Source organism: Ciconia boyciana, chromosome 1, assembly GCF_034638445.1.
Source record: "Ciconia boyciana chromosome 1, ASM3463844v1, whole genome shotgun sequence".
NCBI lineage: Eukaryota > Metazoa > Chordata > Aves > Ciconiiformes > Ciconiidae > Ciconia > Ciconia boyciana.
The window spans coordinates 10686863-10709096 of NC_132934.1; the positions used below are offsets into that span (position 1 = coordinate 10686863).

Genomic DNA, 22234 nt, shown 5'->3' on the forward strand with positions numbered 1-22234 from the left:
ATATATTGCATTTACATCTACACAAATGAGCATTTTCTAATGCTTTTCCTGCTTTTTATTTTTCTCTATAAAGAAAGTTGTCTCACTTCCTTCAGACCAGACACTATTTTATAAAATCCTACAAGGGTCAGAATAGAATAAAATATTCCCAATTCTTTAATTCTTAAAGAGAGGAAATTCCCTTGAACTTCAGTTAAGCTTGTATAGTAAATGGCAGAACTACTTAAGTGTAACTTTTTCCTATAATGTATTAATGAAATATAATATAAACAATTAAAGAGCTTTCAGTTAAATAATATATGTTTAGGACCTATTAATTCCTAAGAGTACTTACGTGTGACAGCTTGATAAATATATTATTCTGTGACAAGCTATTACATACAGTTCATGATGTTCTTTTTACATATTTTCCATGGTATCAGGAATGGACAATTGTATCCTGATGGATAAAAACTGGAGCAATATGCAGTATGTATTACAAAACTAACATGTCCTCAGATAGTCCCATGCTCATAAATAATGTGCAGAATATAAATTTCTGTTTCTATTGTATTGTAAACAAAAGCATTGCTGTCAGATTCAGTAATTTGGTACTTGTGATATATAGTTCTAATATAATATCTTAAAATTTTTCATATTTATATTGAAGCTAATTTTGAAAGTAATCTTCATATCTCAAAGTTAATATTTAGAAATTGTCTTGTAATCCTTTAAAAGGTTTCTGAATGTTGTCTTCTATGTGTCTTTTCTTCTCTACGTCTTTGCATTTCTACATACTACTATGAAAAATCCATAGCAGTTAAACTAATGAAACACTTTTTCAAAAGCTCTTTTTGTTTTAGAGGTAACTAAATTTTATTAAATATTAACATTTTTTAGAATGAATAACAGTAGGTGCTTTAAAAGTATGCAGAAGTTCTTTGCTTGTTATATGGATCCTGGTTTTGGTTTTGGGTTTTTTTTTTCCCTCTAAGAAACATTATGAAATCATGGAAATTGAATGTTTTCATCGATTAGTATTTTGGCAGAAAAAAAGGATATCTACACATTTTAAATTAAGACTTCTATTTATTTCGTTCAAAGAACATTATATTTTGAAATGTGAGTTAACTTATAATAAAGAGGTGACACTGCTTTAATCAAAATAAAATATGCAAAATTATCAAAATAGTTCCATCACATCAATGTGAACATAGCAACCTTTTTCAATGTTTGAAAATGTTCTGTATTTGAAGATTTTATTCCAGTTTGGGATGGAAACATTTTTCAAAGCATTTAAAAATTCTTTCCATGGCCGAAAAATGTTTCCTCCCAGTTCTAACACCTCGTGTGTGCTCTGTTCCCTTTTTTCTGAGGACAAATTCTCATCACAGGACAGTAGCCTTGTGAATCACCCATTGTACTTACATTCAAAATAGGAAGTGTCCAACAGTTACATACAGACTTCCCAAATGATCTTTGCAAACCATGTAGGGCTAAATCCAAACCCTGGAGAATTTGGTGAAAACCGAAATTATTATTTTCTCATTTTCCCCAACTTCATAATGGAAATTCTTTCTTATTTGGCTGAGTCTTCCAGTTAGATTGCAAATTCCTAGAGAAAAGGATTGTCCAGGGCTGCATATTTTTGCAGTGCTGAGCAGTACATAACCTAGTAGTGAGTGGTATCCCTCAAGGGTCTGTACTGGAAACAATACTATTTAATATCTTCATCAACAACATAGACAGTGGGATTGAGTGCACCCTCAGCAAGTTTGGTGAATGACACCAAGCTGAGTGGTGAAGCTGGTACACTTGAGGGAAGGGATGCCATCCAGAGGCACATTGACAGGTTGGAGGAGTAGGCCCATACGAACCTCATGAAGTCCAACAAAGCCAAGTGCAAGGTCCTGCACCTGGGTTGGGGCAATTCCCAATATCAGTACAGATTGGGGGATGAATGGATTGAGAGCAGCCCTACAGAGAAGGATTTGGGGATATTGGTGGGTGAAAAATTAGACGTGAGCCAGCAATATACACTTGCAGCCCAGAAAGCCAGTTGTATCGTGGGCTGCATCACAAGTGTGGCCAGCAGGTCAAGGGAGGTGATTCTGCCCCTCTACTCCACTCTCATGAGACCCCATCTGGAGCACTGCATGCAGCTCTGGAGTCCCCAGCACAAGAAAGACATGGACCTCTTAGAGCAGGTCCAGAGGAGGGCCATGAAAATCACCACAGGGCTGGAACACACCTCTCTCATAAAGAAAGGCCAAGAGAGTTGGGGTTGTTCAGCCTGGAGAAGTCTCTGGGGAGACCTTATTGCGGCCTTTCAATATATAAAGTGGGCTTATAAAACAGATGGAGAAAGACTTTTTACCAGGGTCTGTAGTGATATGACAAGGAGTAATCGTTTTAAACTGAAAGAGAGTATATTCACACTAGATATAAGGAAGAAATTTTTTATGATGAAGGTGGTGAGACACTGGAATATGTTGCCCAGAGAAGCTGTGGATGCCCCATCACTGGGAGTGTTCAAGGTCAGGTTGGACAGGGCCTTGAGCAACCTTGTCTAGTGAAAGATGTCCCCGCCCATGGCAGGGCAGGTTGGACTAGGTGATCTTTAAAGGTCCTTTCCAACCCAAATCATTCTACGGTTCTATGATTTTATGATCCTATGATCTAATCCTTAGGTCACTATGGGCTTCTGCACAACATTCTAGTATATAAAAATGAATCTGCTGTATCAACCCCTCATTTCTATAGTATCTCTAGAATTCTAAAGATCAGTAGCCCTTGTGAGAAATAAAGGCTATTAATGAAATTATCTTACGTTCTATCTACTGTAAAGTCAGCTATAAGAAGAAAAGACAAGTTGACCCCCAAAACATCTGAAGTTAAGCGCCAGTGCTAAACCAAGCATCAAGATGAAGGTGAAGTTCTAAAGGTACAGTGAAGAAAAGACTAACAGAGGAACACCCCATATGGTGTTTATACATACTATGCAAAATGAATCAGGACAGAGTCATACTGAGACGATGTTTCATTTTGTAGGAGGAAGGGCTGTTCTTTCTTTTTATGGTTATCATCAGGTCAAATGAGGTTATAGAGATGTTACTTGTAATTTGGGGAGATTGTTTCTTCCCTCTACATGCAGATTTCTCTACAGTCTGACAGGGCTTTTATTACCAGTGGATATTTTTCTAAAAGCATTGAAGGGTTCAGGAGCGCAAATTACATCTGAAATTCCGTAGAGTCTATTGTCTGACTCTGCTGGATGCTCAAATTTACCATGAGAAAAGATAATGTTTATGTCAAATGTACAATAAACTTCTAAACAAGCACTAGGATTTCGCCCTTGCCCTGCAAAATCTGCCAGAAACAAATGAGTAGTGTGGAAAAAAAAAAGGAAGGGGAGGATGGGTGCATGTATCTGTGAAGGTTTAAGGATAATATGCAATGGTTTGTAATACAATTCATAACAGTTATGTGACCATTAATAGCTGCCTAATATTGACTTTTATTCTCCGGTTACACTACTTAAGATCAACTCTGTTGAATTCTACTGGCTCAAAGTCAAATGGTAGAAGCATGTCTCTGGTTTTGACTGCTAGTATTTGCAAAGCCTTATTGATTCTGAAAGGTTTCAAGTATGTCCCAAGTTATTCAAATAAAGCTTTTCTCTGTCTCTTTCTTTCAAGGCATTTAACTTAAGCAGCATTTTACAGATAATTAGGCATACTGGGGCAGAAACAGTAGAGAACAAAGATTCTTAAAGACAGTTATTTCTATGTATTGTCCTTTATTGCAGTGCTTAAAATTGCAAACATTGACAAAGTACAACCTTAGCTTATGTATAGAATGCATTTTGGGGTGGAATTAATCTACATTTAACTATGTATCTAAAACTAAGTGGACTTCCTTAAAATTTGGAGTGTAGAAATGACAACTTTTGGATTATATGTGTTTAGATTCTTTTATAAAGGAATTTTAAAATGCCATTTGGGAATGCCTCTTTCTCCTGTTCTGATAAAAAAAGACAGCTGGATAAATATCTTAAACTGAACACCTGACTTTGAACAAAACAAAAGCTGAATATGACATATCCCACCTACAATATAAGAGCTTGAATTCTTTCATAAAAATCTGTCTCATAATAAAAAAGGTAACATAATTAAAATAAAGCCAACAAACAGACCTTTGATGTATTCAATTTTCATTAATATTTAAAAGTATTTGGGACATATCAGGAAAAACAGGATCAAATAATGGATATGTTAGTGCTAGATAACTCAAATTAGGTAGGTCTTCTGAAGAAACTCATGTTTAGCAGCTGAATACTTGTCTCCTTTCTGTGAATTAAATCTTTCCAGAGAAGCTATTCTTTCAATTAAAGAGAACAGACTTTGGGGTAACAGTGTACTCGTTTCTACACAAATCCATTCACTGTGGTTTAGAGTTGCTGTGCTCAGTAAAACGAGTTTATTTCAATATATGAGGTTTAGAAAATCTTTCTAAACTCACCTATGGAATATTATCTCAAACTCTGCATTTGCTGTGAGTAATTGATTTGGTAGAAAAAAATACCTTGAAAGTTTCCTTTCATCTTTTTAGTTATTTCCATCTCAATTTTCCCTCTGCCTTTTGCTTTTGTTACAATGCCTCCTTTCTCTTTCGTTCTGTTTTTTATCATGTTGATGATTCCAGATAGCCTTACGTATACTGTCAATCACATGCCATCCTGCCCAAGAGCATATGCCCCTGAAAGTCACATGGGATAGCTCATTTTTTTCCATCTTTTTCAAAGGAAATTCAATTTAACAGTCATTTTGAATAGCATAAAACCCTGACTTTTGGCATCTTCATGTTAAATGAAAGCACCAGATTCTCTTTCTGTCAAAACACTAGATCTCTCCGTAGGAAGAATTCTACCCTTCCCAGATTGGTGTGGTAATAAGCATGTAGTAAGTTGTACACCTTAATAAATCAAGTCCTCAAGAAGCTGGACTGTCTGTGTTTCATCAGAAGAGGGCTGTGATTATTTGAACCATATGTATCTTCTAAAACTCAAGAGTTTTATAAATTGATTCTTTCACTTGTTGACACTATTAAGATATTAAACATAATGTAAAATGTCTTCTGTGAGTATAATTTAAAGAGAACATTTCTTTCTGTGCTTACTTCCTTAGATATATATCAGATGAAGTGGATAATGTGCTCAAAGACTACTTCATGGATGCTTGTGTCATCCTTAGACTGGAATAATTGCATATTAAAAATTTCCAATATATATTTCTGCTGGAATGTTTTTATAGACAAACACTTTTCTGAAGCTTTCTATCATGCATTCTACATTTATGAAAAAGTTTCTAACATTAATAAATATTTTTATTATCCACAATATTATCACTTATTATCACCTGCTCAAAATGCTTTACTAAAGACATCAGGATCATCAGGGTTTGAAGTCACTAGGCAGCCACATTATACTGGTTTAATATTGCTCACGCGAATGAACATCTACGCCACCTTGGACTGAGACCTGGGGACTTGTAACAGCAATGGTATTATGTCATTTTGCATAAGCAATGAATATGGTTTAATATTTCCTATCACAAACACATTTTTGAACTGCATTGTCAGAGAACACTTTGGGAATGTGTATACCTTTTCTGAGAAAAATCACAGTGGAAAGCTAAACAAATTCCTTTGATAATACAGTCCCTGCTATAAGGAGTATGTCAACTTGACCATAGAAAATGTGTTTGAATGCATGCCAAAATTTGCTATCTAATACTGAAACAAATCAAAAAAATAAATGATCCATCACCTGGCAAGCAGTATCCAGCTAAAAGGAAATAGATATGGAATCAATATAGTAAGCTTAATTTAAAATATTTGAAAATAAATGTTGACTGAATTAATATTATTAGATATTAAATATTGTCATTAAAAGCATGTTGTGAATGCATGGAAGGAATTATCCTTTAAATAATATTTTAACATTGGAATTATGAAGGTTTCCTCTCATTCTGAGTTGGTCCCCTGTCTGTTGTTTTCAGGTTCAGATAAAATACAGGAGGAAAACTATTATTCATATACTGTTTCACATCTATTTAATCTATATTGGTGTGATTACCTAGCTCAAAGTTAATGAACTTGACTGGGAAAAATGGCAGATGAGCTCTGGATTAGGCCTTATATCAGAAGCCATAGTAGATTACTACTGCTGTAATGAAAATCAACAATAAGGTCCAGAAATTGGTATGGTCACATATATTACTGTCAGAAAACAAATAGCACTTCAATATACACTCCTGTTAAGCAGGTACTGTAATTGTTTTCAGCTGATTTACAAAGAAGTTTTCTTCTAATACAGTCTGTAAATTGCGCATCATTACTAGGTAGGTTTGATTAAATATGAAAAATACCAAGATTTTATTACACTGCATTGAATTTCTTTTCAAGAATTAGCAGCATTAAATTGAATACCAGATAATTTTTATTGGACTGGCATGTGCTTCTAGAAATGCATGTTAAAATTGCAGTAAACCCAGCTTGTATGAAGATTATGTGTGATTATTTTTAATTTAGTGTACACTGTAGAAGTTTCCAGCAAGAACTAGAAACATTTTGAAATACTGTGTAAGCATACACTTTGGTTTTTTAGTATTATGTAGCATATCAATATTATAAGCCCTGGTAGATTTGTAATGGTTATATTTCTGTTGTTTAGTAACTAAACCCAGATCAATTATAGTAGGACTAACCGAGTATGTTATTTTGCCAGCAGGGAGGAAAAACTAAATATTTGCTAGATGTAACAGCAGGTATATATGTCACAATATATATGTGACATATAATAATTTGAAATGGAAATATCAAGGATTAGGACGTGAGCTAACGTGATTAGCTGTGTTGAAGACTTTCAAGTTCCACTGAAATTTTTGTGCCATAAACTGAATAGAATTAGAAAAAACAAAAATATACCCTATGATTTATTATATGTTCCAGTTATAGGTTTGTCCAATATTCTTAGAAAAAAGAGAGAAGAGAGTTTTGTATTGCATACAGACTGGAAATATTCTTGTCTCTCCAGATGATACCTTTTAATTTCAGAAACTTTTGCCTCTGTAATTTGAACAAACTCACAGGGAAAGTTCTTTGTTTGAAGTTTTCACTGTAATTTAAACTTCATCACTAGATCCACACATTCAGAGGAAGAGAACCAACCAAACAAAATTATTCATGGACTTTGCTGCACCAGCTCGCTTCATGAAGCCAATTACATTCTCCAAATATAGCTAGATAGCCAAACTCACCTGCTGTTAAGAGCAGAGGTTGAATCATGTGAGAGTAGTTATGGACTAATGGGGTTTTGCTTGTCATTACTAGACTTTGCTTTCTGTCTCCTACCCTGCCAAGTTTCTGAGGCATCTGCCTGGCAGCCGCACAGATAAAACCTCAAGCGGTGAAAGTTCATACTTCAGTCTCCCTCACAGCCTTTTAAGTTTATCTCCTACTGATTCATGTTCCCCAAATAAGATACTAAAATAGCTTAAGAACTGTGCTTTAAAAGTATAGGGGCAACTTTCAGCATTACTACTACCAAGATTTTTTAGTTAGTTTGCTATGTGCAATTAATCCTGCCTTTAAAGTTCTTGGCTCAGATTTTGCTGGCAAACCTCATGCGGTAGCATTGACTTCAGCCAGCTCTGGCCAATTTACACTGCTCCCTTTTCTATTGCTCAACTGGTTGCTGGTTCACCTGAGTTAGTGTATCCTTCCACTACCTGGCAATCACTGTGATGACTCTATAATTATTTTTGCAACAATATAGATGACTGATGACTGTGAACACAGGAAAGTAAAAATTGCTAATGCATTATCTGGTTCAGCAGCATAGTTCATATTGTTTAGCAGCATAGTTTTTTTGGGTGAGTTTTCATCTCTATTTTTTTTCCCAGGGAAGAAAACTTCTGCCTGCTGTTACCAATTTTATACAGAATATTGCCAGTTAGAGGTCTTAACCTTGTCAGAAAGATCCAACCACTTGTAAGATTATATTTTTGTCCTTGTGATGGATGACTCTTTAGAGTACCCTTGAATAGTAATCTGCCTTGAAGTACTGGTGGTTTAAAACTGAAGGATACTTGCATTGCCTGATCTTATTATTAACCTGCAGTTCATAAACTGTGTCACAGATATTTCAGGCTCTCCCCTATGTCTCCTTTTTGTTTTTCCTCCTTTTTGTTTCTGTCCCTTTCTCGTCACATGTAAGCAGATTTTGGTTATCACTTGTCAGCTATATAACAAAAAGCCAAATTAACTAAAATTACATAAGGCTCACCAAATTCTTATAAAACTTGTTCCACTTTAATATTTATATTCCAGGACTATGCTGATAACTGGAAACACAAAATGTCATTCAGGTGTTCACATTACCTAGACTTTATGTTTGTGGTCTTTTACATTATTGATGGGGACAGAAGGCAACCCCAGTCGTTACCTCTTCCTGTAAAGCAGCACTGAGACGTCCACCTTACATACTCAACATGTTCAAAGTGCCAGACTCATTTGTCAGTGCCCTGCATCTGGAAAACATCTTTGCTGGAAGAATGTTCTGCAGAATGAAGTAGTGTGGGAGGTGAGACTATATTTCTGTAGAATTTAAAAAGGGAACCAAAGATTTTTATGAGGGCAAAAAAGGGCAAAAGCAATAGGCTTGTGCAGTTGTGATGATGTAATGCTATGAAAAACAGAGCAGAGCAACAGCAGCTTTTTCACTCCCTGAGGAAAAAAAATCTATAGAGAAATTTGTCTATATTCAAGGTTCAAAGTTTTATCTTACTCACTACATGCTTAATTTCTGAGAACATGTTATATAGGAGAATTCACTATACTCTGGCTGCTGTGGAGCAGCAATGAGGTTTTTGCATTTAATGTCTGAAGCATATTTTACTTATCAAGCATTTATATTTAAAAAATACCAAAATAACATAATAAAAGGGTGACTTCATTTTTTTCTGTAATAGAAGAAATGGCTGTTTTAACACAATCTTAGAAATTAGAAAGAATTACATACTGATCATTAAAATGTTCAATAAATCAGCTGTTACGAATATAATTAACACTGCTTGACAAATGGCTAACAGAATCCATATTGTTGAAGAGGATATAATATGAATATATTCACCAAAGTAGATTTGCTATAAAAGAAAGTGTGGTAAGCAAGATCACTTAGTACAAAAGCTGAATAAAATTTTCTCAAATTTGGGGATCAGTACACCAAGGCAACTTGAAGCTCTGTTTTTCCCCAAAGATAGGAGTAGGAATGGTCTTTTCCCTTTTGTCCTGTGTGTTGAGCACTAACAATATTTTGTCCCTGAACAATTAATCCTCTTTTTCTCTTACTTTTTATTTCTTTACACAAGATCTTTATAGAGGAAGATATATGCTTTTTGTCACAAAAATCTACAGAAACTCCATAAAAGGAAGGATTTTACTCAGCTGAAATCTTTAGCCATTCCCATGTGAAAGAGGAGCCAAGGGTTTCTGGTCCATGCGCTAGAACAGTTTATATACTTTATCCACTAACTGTTTAATATAAAATGCATAGACTATTTCGAGCACTAGAACCAGAACTTCTTTCCCAGAAAAGCAATTTAACTACTATATTAGAGTCATGCTACTGCTTGTTCAGTCTTCCTGAAGCTTGAATATTTTGTTGCACAGCTTCAACAGGAAATGGAGAAAGCATCCATCCTTCCCTACCCATTTAGTAGCTAATAGCTTGTGATTAGACCTCTTTATGGAAAGAGAAAGATCTGGGTTTCAATCCATTTAGAAAAGGAAATTGAACTCATGTCTGCTATTTCTCAGATGACTGATTCAGCCACTAGAATATTTTAAAAAACATTAGGCAGCACTATATTTTCTCTGGCCAGGTTCTTGAAGAAAATTGCAGTTGCACCTGATCTTGTAAGTATGCTAGATGTGGTCAGCATAAATGTAGCTATTAAGTCCTAGTATTAGGTAGAAGAACAACCTCTTTTTGGGTTATGCTCGAGTTTAGGCATGATCTAGAAACTGAATTTTTCAAATTAAGAGTGTGGGCATGACCAGGAGCACAACTCTTGACACCTTAAGGAGTCTATAGTCACAAGGTGACCCTTGCAAGCATAAGCTTCTTCAAAGTAACTGAGGGTAGATTTTGGGGAAAGTTGCTTTGAGCTTTGAATTTAAGTGTTTCACTCGGAACTGTGCCTTGTTTTAAATGACTCAGGGTATCTCAACACTGCAAAGTGCAATGATCTGTGAACTAACAATTCACTAAATGAGTGTGCAGGCTGTGCAACCTGTGGCTGCAGCAGCCCAAGTCTGGAAGCAGAACAGCTGCATTCCTGCAGTGCTACATCGAAGTCAACCAGCTTTGCTGAAGGGCACAGCAATACATGAATGATGTTCTGCTTCAAAACCTGGGTCATTTACATCAAGCCAGGTCATGGTAAGATTCAGTTGCCTAGAAATGACAGGCATCTAGTGCCATTTTAGACTCCCTGATATCCCACCCATTCTCCTGGCATTCAGAAGGTACTGTATCCTATTTGCCTACACTATCCCAATATCTCAGATGTCCTACAACGCCCAGAAATCCTAGTACCTTTCAAAAGAACTACATAATACTAGTACATTTGTGTTTCAGTAACAAAATCGCTCCCCAGGTCCCACTGCTTGGCATTTTCCAGCCCTTCCAGATGTCAGGTTCACTTCTGTGCTTGCCTCTACACCCACGGCAAAAACATGCCTGTATAGCTTTGCTGGAGGTAGTCCTAGAAATATCTCTTTTTACAAGTTTGATCTTGAAAGGTGTTTAATATTCTCAACTTTCATTTAAGACAATGAGAGTTGCAGGTGTACTTAGCAGGACTAAGTCTTACATGAGTAGTTACCAGTTTATGTGATGAGGTAGAGGACTGTTCATCGTGCCTTGTGTTCTCCTTGAGAACACGAGTTATATCGCTTATCTATGTAAAGAAATATTGTATCATTTATGAAAAATTTGCCTTCAGGACAACATGGAAATAAATCAGGGGAAGCTACCACAGTATCCTTTTGTGGCTTGTATATAACTAGAATTTAAAATGCAATTCTTTTAACTCCAAGACTGACTCAAAAATAAAATATATTGGATCGTTTATATTCTTGCAAATAAAAAGTGGCTTTATTTAGGACCAAAAGAATATTTCCAGTTCTGCGTGCATTCTGTGTCTAATCCGATCACAAACAAGCAATGTTCTTCTGAAACAGCAATGTTCTTCTGAAAGCAATGTTCTTCTGGATTTGCTTGGTGAGAGAAGCTTGCTTTGAAAGCACCATTTCCACACTGCTATGCAGTTTTGTGCTGAGTGTATCACTGTCAAAAAATGTATAGTTGTCTACTGGTCGGTACGCAAAGCTTAGACAAAAAAGCTTTGTTTCTTGTTCTGCTCATCATGATGCTCCTCTCTGTGACTTAGTTTTTCCATTTGTTAAATGAGGCCAGTCACACCCAGGCACAAAATGTTTTTACCTCTACTGTTAAAAAATGTTATGGAAAGTCTAGATTTTAACATTAATCTCCATAGCTATTTAATCAATAGATTCTTTATGAAGATAGCTCAGGAAATAAATCAGTTGTGAGGCTGAGACTGAATTCTAGTACAAGTCCTTTGACAGAAATTTTATCATCTAGGGAAACAGCTTTGAGAAACCAGTAGCTTTCAGCTTCTGTTGACCTGAAGGAAACCTAGTCAACAAATGGAACAAAACATATTTATCCTATTTTAAAATTCCCTTATCATCATGCATGCAATATCAATAAAAATTTAAAAGAAAAAGAAATTGTGGCAAATTGTTGGATTAAATTAATATCCTCATTGAATACTATTTTTTTTGCCTTGGCTCAAAATATTTGTTCTTTTCTATACTTTAGGATATAAGTAAGGTATCTTATGAGGAAAATTGGTCATGTTAGATCTTTTTCTGGGTAAGGTAAATTCAAATTCAAATATAGAATTCAAATCTTATTGGTTTGAAATGCCCTTTTCTCAGGGCACACAGGATAAATTTTTTATAATTATTATGAATTTTGGTGGTTTAATATTTAGAAACCTTATGAGGCTGCATTCTCAAGTTAAAGATATACATCAATTTCTGAAAATCACAGCATATATAGATTGCATATATGGCATCCCAACTGCATGCCGTAGTGATAGACCTGTGCAAGGACTTCTTCTGACATGTAGGACCAGTCCTCTTGCAGAAGACCAGCTGTGGCCTCTATGTGGCTGACAAGGTGCAGCATGGACAAATGAACATAACTACTGGTGTGGCACACGAGCTGGAGCCTCCACCCCAAACTGGATGAGAGTCCATTTCTAGTCTTCACTAACTCTGGGACAATTCCACTTCTTCCAACATCAGCTGCTAGGCCACATCCAAACAATTGGAAAAGTTATGCTGAGGGATGGCTGTGAGGATAAGCTAAAGGGAATTTAGTTGCTTTTACCAAGAGTGATTTTTGTTTCTTCACAATAAAATAATTCGCCACAATATAGATATAGGAACATAGTTCCTTTCTCTTAGTCCCAGCTCCGCTGTTTTGGAAGCAGTCCTAAGGTACTCTTTGTAATGACTTATTTCGAGGTTTCTTGACAGCAAAATGATTTTCAGCCTCTCTGACCTGCTGCGAGCCAGGCCGTGCTCTGCACCATCTGCTTGAGAGTGCAGAGAGACCCCTGTGCTTGCCTCTTTCTTCCTTCCTGAGTCCTGATTCCAAGTTTCTGCAGCATTACTCGGGATGAATTTCCCTTTCTCTGTGGAAGCGACTTTAGTCTGGATCACGTGCAGCTAAGCCACAGCAGCACTTAACTGGCCAGTGTATTTCTTGACAAAATCAGTAATCACTTGGAAAATTATAAATATGTATTTTACAGATTTCATACTGTTCTCACTGAATTTAGTGGCAATACTTTCAGCAAACTGAGTGGAGACAGTGCTGGGCTTAAAACAAGCAACCCCATCCCCCCCCAAAAACAAAACCAGAACAATGTTTTGCATACAGTAAAAAACCTGCAGTTTGACATGCCTCAGGGAAAGACCAGGAGACAATTTCCAGTCATTTTTTTCAGTATCCATCAGTTCATTTTTTTTTTCCCGTTTGCACTTCATGTCCTAAGCAGTGTTTTTTCTTTTTCAGAAAATGTTAAGAACATTCCCCCTTCCCCATCTCATGGTATATTGAGCACAAAGATTATGATGTAAAGATTCATACACAAACCTCCTGGAGAGCTGGCTTGTTTTGAAAATTGTTCCCAGGTGTTTTGTGTCTCTTATTCAAAGATTATATGATTAGCATTTTAATGTCCCACAACTTCTTGTTTAATTCCCTAGGAGGATATGAAAATGAAGCCATGAAAGCTAAGCTGTTTGGTATTTATCACACACACTCTGATTGTATTTCAGAGCTCTGGGATTTAAACAGGACATCAGTCTTTCATAGCCCATTTGGATATCTTGGTCTTCATATAATGCTGCTGGATGAGTATCAAGAGCGACTGTTCGTGGGAGGAAGAGACCTCTTGTATTCCCTCAGTTTGGATCGAGTCAGCGACAACTACCGAGAGGTGGAGTAAAAAGCTATATATATTAGTCACTTTGTGTCATAATGTGTAGCACAGACTATCAGAGTTTGCATGACTGGAAATGAGATAATGGAGTTTTTGTAGATGTTTTGTGCACGAACTTTAAGGTCATGTTTACATTTAAGAAAAAGACACTAATTACCATTTTTTCCCCAGTAATAACCCGTAAGGGTCACTCTAGGTGAAGAGATCTGGGGGTCATATAGCTATTTCTCACTGTTTTTCAGCGTGTTTACAGATGTTTAGAGCATCTCGCACTTTGTGCATGCCTGATTTCTGTATCTCTGCTATATGTATCCCTGCTATATTATCAAGGTATAATTTCTCCCTGGTATTTGTGGGGGACTTTTCCACAGCAAAAGAGAAAATGTAAAAAATAAAAATAAAAAAAATTAGCACATAAACTATAAAAGGTATTCAATAGCAACATAAACCATGCAGCTAATTTTTAGCCTTCTTTAGAAACTGGATTTTGCATTGGCTTTGAGCCAGAGGTGCTATTAAGTAGTTTCTGAAAGTGGCATTTGAAGTCTATTCAGTGGTCCGTGGGAGAAAGGTAGTTTAAGTCATAATCCTGCCAGAGAGATTGGTATGTCATAGAAACCACAGCTGACTGGCAAACTGGCAATTGAAGTGGAGAGGACAGAGTGTGAGCTGATATGAGTCTTGGCTTCCTTACTCAATTCTGCCCTTGGCACCTAGGATTGGAAGCATGCAGTGGCAATGGAAGCTGGAGGAGCATTGCTCCTGCCTCAACCATCTTGACTGTGGATAAACGATGTCTTGAAATATTTCAGTGTTTTCCTTATCTACTTTTTGAAATTTCCCCAAGGTATTTTGATACTTTTTCATTCATTCTCAAATTAGTAAATTAATGAAAAAGTTAGTAAATAAAGCCCCTTTAGAGAAATATGATTTTGTTGGTTTCCATACTGCATTGATCACTGATATTTCAAATTCTTTTCTTTCTGCCCCCTTGTTGTAAGTGAATATCACTATTCTCATGCCAACACTCTGGTAAACTTTACCACAAGCAACCTTGCTTATCTCCAAGTGTAATTAGCATGTTCCTCTACTGTGAACAGATATAATATGCTTTATCCTTTTTGTAAACTGTTTGGGAAAGGCAATTCTAGCTATGGGGAAATGGATATATTCAGGGAGGCCATTTGAGAATTTATCTACATTAAAAAAAATGAAATAGATTTTTTTAACTCCTCAGAGAGCAATGTTACATACTGAGCTTTGCCCCTCCACAGTGAGATATGAGTTAACTCCTTTTCCCTTTGATAAAAGTTATTAATATCCTGTGACAAGATATTAGAGCTCAGGGATATTAAAACATTTAGGAAGCTGTTGTCTCTATAAAATAAGCTTTTTCCCCCCTTTCTTCTTCCCCCTTTGGCAGTAAATCTGTATAAGGAAAGATGACAGGATAGAACACTTTATGCTTCTGTCCAACCACCATTGTCCCATCTGGACACACTCTTGAAGTTCATTGCTCTCCTTCTTGTTTTTAGATGGAAGATCAGCCATTTACCCTGAAACCATACTCTCTGTCTTAAGACCTGTGTGCAGAGTATGACAAATTAATGGAAGTTCTTCTTGCCTGCTTGCCTGCTTTTATGATGTGCAAAAGATGAGAAACTGGAATAAATGGAGCTTGACCTACCATGTTTAGAAACATGACCTCTCTGGGACTTAGCTCCCTTGAATACAAATGTCATGATCCTTTTCTCTTTTCCCAGTGTTCACTCAGTGCAGATCTCATTCAGTGATAGCTAGGGAAAACTTGATTGTCCCACAGCACTATCAGCAAAAGTGTGGAATGAGACATTTCTGTTATATGAGAGCTTAATTACTGAGATACATTGGGGGAAGTTCCTGGAATCGACTGGTTGATTCATTAGTACCAAAGTTCTTCATTAATCTGCCTTTAACTGTGTGTTGGTTAGCCTTTGACCTTTTCTTTCAGATTGAAGACTTTAGCTTAATTAATCTAAACCACCAGTTATAACCTAGTGAAAGTATAAGAGTGGAGGCAAGTTCCTGGGTTTTATTCTCTCTCTGGTAACCAGGATGAGTCACTAGCTGCAAAAGCGATGTTTCATGAAGTTGGTAGCTTTGAGGCAGATTTGCATAGATCTTTTTCATCTTCTGTGTTCTAGAAAACAGTTTATATGTTTTAATTCATTGCCATCCCTTTTTCCACAATTTGACATATGAATATGCTCTCTAAAAACAAAAGTAAAACCCATTCCCAATCAGACATGTATCCCTTCTGCTGTAAAATGATCCAGTAATTCAGTTCAAGCAAGCATATTAGAAGACCCCGAAAGAAAAACAACAAAATGCTTAGTGGACATAAAATGCTTTTGCATTGAGTCCTATTGACTGCCAAAGTAATCCAGCATTTCCAAAAAACTCAACTTGTGATGCATATGAGGTATGCATCCTATAAATCTGCATTTAATAAACTACATTTTTCCTTAAAGTTCAATTGTCTTCAGCTTTCAAATACAAAGCAGCACTTTGAAGGGTAGATTACAGCTTTTTCACGTAAGCTATTAGCTGTTTGTGTATATATCTACCAACATTATGTTAAGCACATATTTTCCTGACCACTTTTCATATCCAGTAAAGAAAAGATACATACAAAATGGGAAAAATCTTTCAGGGAAGAAAACTTCAACCAGCATTCTTGCATTGGTTGGGGAATACAGAAATTCAGGTTGAGCTCTCAACTGTGGCATAGGCTTTCCATGTCATCTTGGACAAAGACAGAGTCTCACTTCTCCATTGGCAAAATTATATTTCCTTTGCCTACTTTGTATTTTTTGTACCTTTTGTATCCCTCCTTTCATATAATACACACAGAAATTTTCTTGCTTAGAGTATTTAACATATCTTAATGTAAGCTTTTGAAACAAAGTTACTTACTCACGCACTTTGGTTTCTGTATGAAGAATGCCCTAACACTGACAGTAGCAAGAATGAGGGAGATTATGAAATGTAGATATCAATATTTACAGATAATTAAAGCCATACAAGTACTTGAAACCTTGTGTAAAGCCAAAGCTTTGGAGGTACCCTCCATGTGACCTTTGCTTTCCCTAAGATCTCATTCCCTTTGACGCCGCATTTGGAATCAAACTTTATGCGTATTTGGGATTTGATCCAAAGTCTTTAAGGCTTATAATGACCTAACACACTGATAGAGAACTTTCTTTGATATCTGGTGCCAAATTTATTTTTTAAAGTATTTCAGTTCATTGTAATTGGTGCCAGAGCAGGTCTTTGTTGACAGCAAACTTGAACCAATGCCAGTAGTTCACCGCCACTGATCTAACAGCTCATAGAGAAGGATGACCTTTGGTTCTACTTTTCGTCTCTTGTTGGAGTGAAAAAACCCTGCACTTCCTATTTGTCCACAAACTCCTTACAGACACTCTTTCTTCCTAGCTTCTGCTTCAAAAGGCTCATGAAGGCCTTGCTCTGAAGAGAAGCCTTCCAACTTCTGTGAAGAGGTTTGTGTGGGCAGAATTCAATGTGCTGTTTCTGATCTAGTATGAGATAGCTCCAGATTAGGATTTATGTCTCTGTTGTAATAAACTATAGAGCCCTTATAATATATCCTGCCTCTAGTGAAGCTAGCTCTATTTCCACTCCAGAGCTGGCTGAACACCAGTTTGCAAGAGCAGGGCTTGCTTGTATCTCCTTTGAAAACCATGTAGGAATGTACATATATTAAAACTGAAATAAGAAGTACATAATTTAGCAGTGAGTTTGATTATCCATTGGAATTACCTCTCAAGAGGCAAGGTGGCTATGTATTTGCTGATAAATATATATATTTTTACAGAATTTGTGCTTCAGCCAAACACAAGTTATGTGTTAATTGAGCACTATTTATTGACTTAAACCAGGGACGGGATAGTTGAATTGCTTAATTGTTCTGTCATATACTAGAGTTCAGACTAGCTCTCACAGTAGTCTATTTTGGCCTGAAGTGCATTAAAGCTCATATAATTTCTTGAAATTAGTTTTCATTAGACATGCCATCCTGTGTTTTGAGGCTGGTGACTGAATAAGGAAGCTGTTTGGAGACACTAATTAGCATTCCAGCTCCAATTAAAGTTTTCCCCCTATCTGAATTTGCTCAGCAGCTGTTGTCTGCATTGCCATATAATTCCATTTTTGCCCATGAGGAATATATTTAAAAGTAGCTTTTTCCTGTCTTTTAAATACAGTGCTAAAATTATATCATCCAGGTCTCAAGGATGATAACATTATGGTGCAAGATGAGAAAACATCACTAAAGAAGCAATTTAAAAATTTATTTCATAGCAACCTGCAGGGGTGAAAAGTTTTGAAAAATTATGTCCAAGCCAATAATTATATCAAGCACGCAGCCCAGTGAAATGTATGTTAGTGTGATGTTATTCCAGTCTAGACGCACAGGAAAATTTCCCAACAATAGTTATTGACAGCTTGCCAAAAGATTGTAATCCTGGCAAAGAATCAGTTCAAAAGGTCTGGAGCACAAGTCTTATGAGGAGGGGCTGTGGGAACTGGGGTTGTTTGGCCTGGAGAAAAGGAGGCTCAGAGGAGACCTTATCGCTCTCTACAACTACCTGAAAGGAGGCTGTAGAGAGGTGGGTGTCAGTCTCTTCTCCCAAGTAACAGGTGACAGGACAAGAGGAAATGGCCTCAAGTTGCACTGGGGAGGTTTAGTTTGGATATTAGGAAAAATTTCTTCATCAAAAGGGCTGTCAAGCATTGGAACAGGCTGCCCAGGGAAGTGGTGGAGTCACCATCCCTGGAGGTATTTAAAAGGCGTGTAGATGTGGTGCTTAGGGACATGGTTTAGTGGTGGACTTGGCAGTGTTAGGTTAACAGTTGGACTCGATGATCTTAAAGGCCTTTTCCAACCTAAATGATTCAATGATTCTATGAAAGTTAAAGCTGGTAGTTGTCATAACTTTGAAGCACAAACATCAGGAAAAATAATATCTGGCAGGTTAAAGGCTACCATTACAGCTGATTAATATCTGGATTTCCATACAGTGCAAACACATCCTATGTTACACTAGTTAAGTAAAACAGCAGTAATTACACAAACATGATTAAGTACAGTATTACAGCTTGGTAAAGTATTACTACCTTGAGCCACTTACTATGGATTTCTTTGCAAATGATCATAACAGACCAAGAAGCTCATCTCAGTTGTTTTTACTGAGCTAAGAAAGATTCTTAGCTCATGAAGATTTCAACAGAAAGCCCTAGGTATTTGGGCCTCATGAAGATTTCAAGATTAAAAACAATTTATTTTTTTATGTTTTGCAGAATTTTTTTTACTGTACATATCTTTGACTACTGTGCTTAGACCTAAGATGCAATGTAAAATCGAATTTTGAAATTTGGTATGATCGCAAAATCCTCATGATATGCAGAGGTTTTTTAGTCTCCAGTCTAAAATAATTTTGAAGATATTAAAAACAATGTTCATTTATGTTAAGACTCATAAACCTCATAAGAGTTACGAGTCTTAAAAAATAATTTCTGGATAAAAAAGCTTCTTCAGGAGACTCATATGTATTACTAAAGTCATAATTCAGACCGATCTACTTCAGGCAACTAACATGGTCTTGCCTTAGAGGTAGGTAATTTGCTACAAGCAGCTAAGAGAGATTCCTACACCTCTGCACAGCCTGTGGAAAATGTACAGAGATGTCTGCCTTTCTTACTCCTCCTGTTAGGCAGCTTTTGCTAAGATAAGCCATTATAAGTATCCCAATAGGAAATACACATATGGCTGAACAAACACAGAACAGGGTTTCATTTGGAGAAGTATTTGTGCAGAAGTCACTTTGGAAAGCAGATACCTAGCAACAGTTGTGGATACAGGGACAGAGGGTAGCTCCTGTTATATATTAGTCTTTTGATTAGAGCAACTTGCTCAGGAAGCAAAGCTCTCCATCTCTGCAAGAGGTTTGTGCACACATCCCCTGTTTCTCATTAGATCACGGAACAGATCCTCCTGGAAGATACGTAGAAACATACAGAAGACAGGGAAGTGATTACAGACAGCCGACATGGCTTCACTAAGGACAAATCATGCCTGAATAACCTAGTGGCCTTCTACAGTGGAGTGACCACATCAGTGGACAAGGGAATAGCTACAGATATCATCTACCTAGACTTCTGTAAGGCCTATGATTCTTACCTCTAAATTAGAGATATATGGATTTGATGGATGGACAAGGAATTGGCTGGATGGCCATGTCCAAAGAGTTACAGTCAATGGCTCAATATCCGAGTGGAAACCAGTAACAAGTGGTGTCCCTCAAGGGTCTGTACTGGAAACAATACTATTTAATATCTTCATCAACAACATAGACAGTGGGATTGAGTGCACCCTCAGCAAGTTTGGTGAATGACACCAAGCTGAGTGGTGAAGCTGGTACACTTGAGGGAAGGGATGACATCATGAGGCACTTTGACAGGTTGGAGGAGTGGGCCCATACGAACCTCATGAAGTCCAACAAAGCCAAGTGCAAGGTCCTGCACCTGGGTCGGGGCAATTCCCAATATTAGTACAGACTGGGGGATGAATGGATTGAGAGCAGCCCTACGGAGAAGGATTTGGGGATATTGGTGGGTGAAAAATTAGACGTGAGCCAGCAATGTACACTTGCAGCCCAGAAAGCCAGTTGTATCGTGGGCTGCATCACAAGTGTGGCCAGCAGGTCAAGGGAGGTGATTCTGCCCCTCTACTCCACTCTCATGAGACCCCATCTGGAGCACTGCATCCAGCTCTGGAGTCCCCAGCACAAGAAAGACATGGACCTCTTAGAGCAGGTCCAGAGGAGGGCCATGAAAATGACCAGAGGGCTGGAACACCTCTCCTATGAAGAAAGTCTGAGAGTCGTGGTTGTTCAGCCTGGAGAAGAGAAGGCTCTAGGGAAACTTTATTGTGGCCTTTCAATATGTAAAGGGGGCCTATAAGAAAGACAGAGACTTTTATCAGGGCCTGTTGTGACAGGACAAGAGACAAAGCTTAAACTGAAAGGGAGTAGATTTAGATTAGATATAAAGAAGAAATTTTTTATTATGAGGGTAGTGGGACACTGGAACAAGTTGCCTAGAGAAGTTGCGGCTGTCCCATCATTGGAAGTGTTCAAGATCAGGATGGACAAGGCTTTGAGCAACCTGATCTAGTTAAAGATTTCCCTGCCTATGGCAGGCTGTTGGACTAGATGATCTTTAAAGGTCCCTTCCAACCCAAAACATTCTATGATTCTATGATTCATTCTATGATTCTGTGTTAAGGACTAAATTCTTGTTGCTTATACTGCAGCTGCTTTTCAACATTCCAGATAAAGCAGGGGCTTTGGGTTACTTCTTTGTCTTTTTTCTCTTAATTCTGTATGCATTTAATTCAGTATGTCTTCAGTGGAAAACGTGCATATAAACATGCACACAACGTTCAATAGCACTGGGACTAAGTATCCAAATACAAAAATAATCACCTACACACAGTGTATTTAATATTAAGTTACAGAGTCAAGTGTTTTATTCCCTCTGTGATTTCTCTGTTCCTAACAGCCACCTACACCTGATATGGGCAAAAGCTCCATTTTAGCCTGTTAGAACATTTCTTTGGGAAGTGGAAGCTGTGACTTCAAACTTTTAGGCTCTGGAGATCCTAGAGTTCATATCTCCTAACTTCTAGGCTTTGGTTGCCTATTCAATCCTTGACCGGCAAGTAAAGTAAATGACTGTGGACCCTGAGGTTTGCACTGAATGAACCAGGAATGGTCTGACCAGGGTGACTGGATGAGTGCCCTCATGGGAGTTCAGCAGAGTTCGGGTACCTCCCCAGACTACACAGCAGAAATACAGAGCCTAGATTAGAGTTACTTCTGGTCATACATAGATGACTATAAGATCATCTGTCTGAAAAAGAAATGTTCTGATTAATTTTAGATTCCTTGCAGGATTTAGATGGTGTCTGAACATAGGTATTCTGATTTGGGCACTGAGACCTAAACACTGAGAGGCTGCTGAAGTTGACAAGAATAACATAGCTGACCTCTTGCTTTTAAGCACTAGGCCTCCAGAATTTATAATTTACCCCTGCTTTTCTTGTAATTTACTTTTCTTATAATTTATCTCTAGATTTTCTTGGGTTATAATTATTTCAAGAAAACTAAGTCAATTCAATTACAAAAAAGGAAGAAAAAAAGCATAGCAGAAGGAGTACTTAAATTTAAAATGTTTTCCAGATAGAATAATAATTTGTGATTGGATTGTTGACAAAACTTTCTTAATGATGACATCCATTTTTTGACACTTATTTGGTTTCAGCCAAGCCTGATATCACTGAAGTGAACATGTTTTTCTTTTCACTTTTAAAATTTCTAAGAAATTAAGTAATCATTCTAGTCTCCTTAGTCATTGTTTAACATTGTTTTCATCCAAACAAATCATGCATCTGGAATGAAACATAAATTTTATACAGTAGGTAACTGAAAAAAATCTCACTTCTGTAATTTGGCTTCACTTCTAGT

The 22234-nt window shown here is 37.1% G+C and overlaps 1 protein-coding gene across 1 annotated transcript in view; it reads left to right on the forward strand.

Moving 5' to 3' along the window:
* The window catches only part of SEMA3E (semaphorin 3E), a 154683-nt gene that overhangs the window by 62110 nt on the left and 70339 nt on the right, over positions 1-22234 (forward strand). The window contains exon 2 of the mRNA XM_072866597.1: positions 13483-13643. Coding sequence (XP_072722698.1) covers positions 13483-13643 — 161 coding nt within the window. The remainder of the gene's footprint in view (positions 1-13482; positions 13644-22234) is intronic.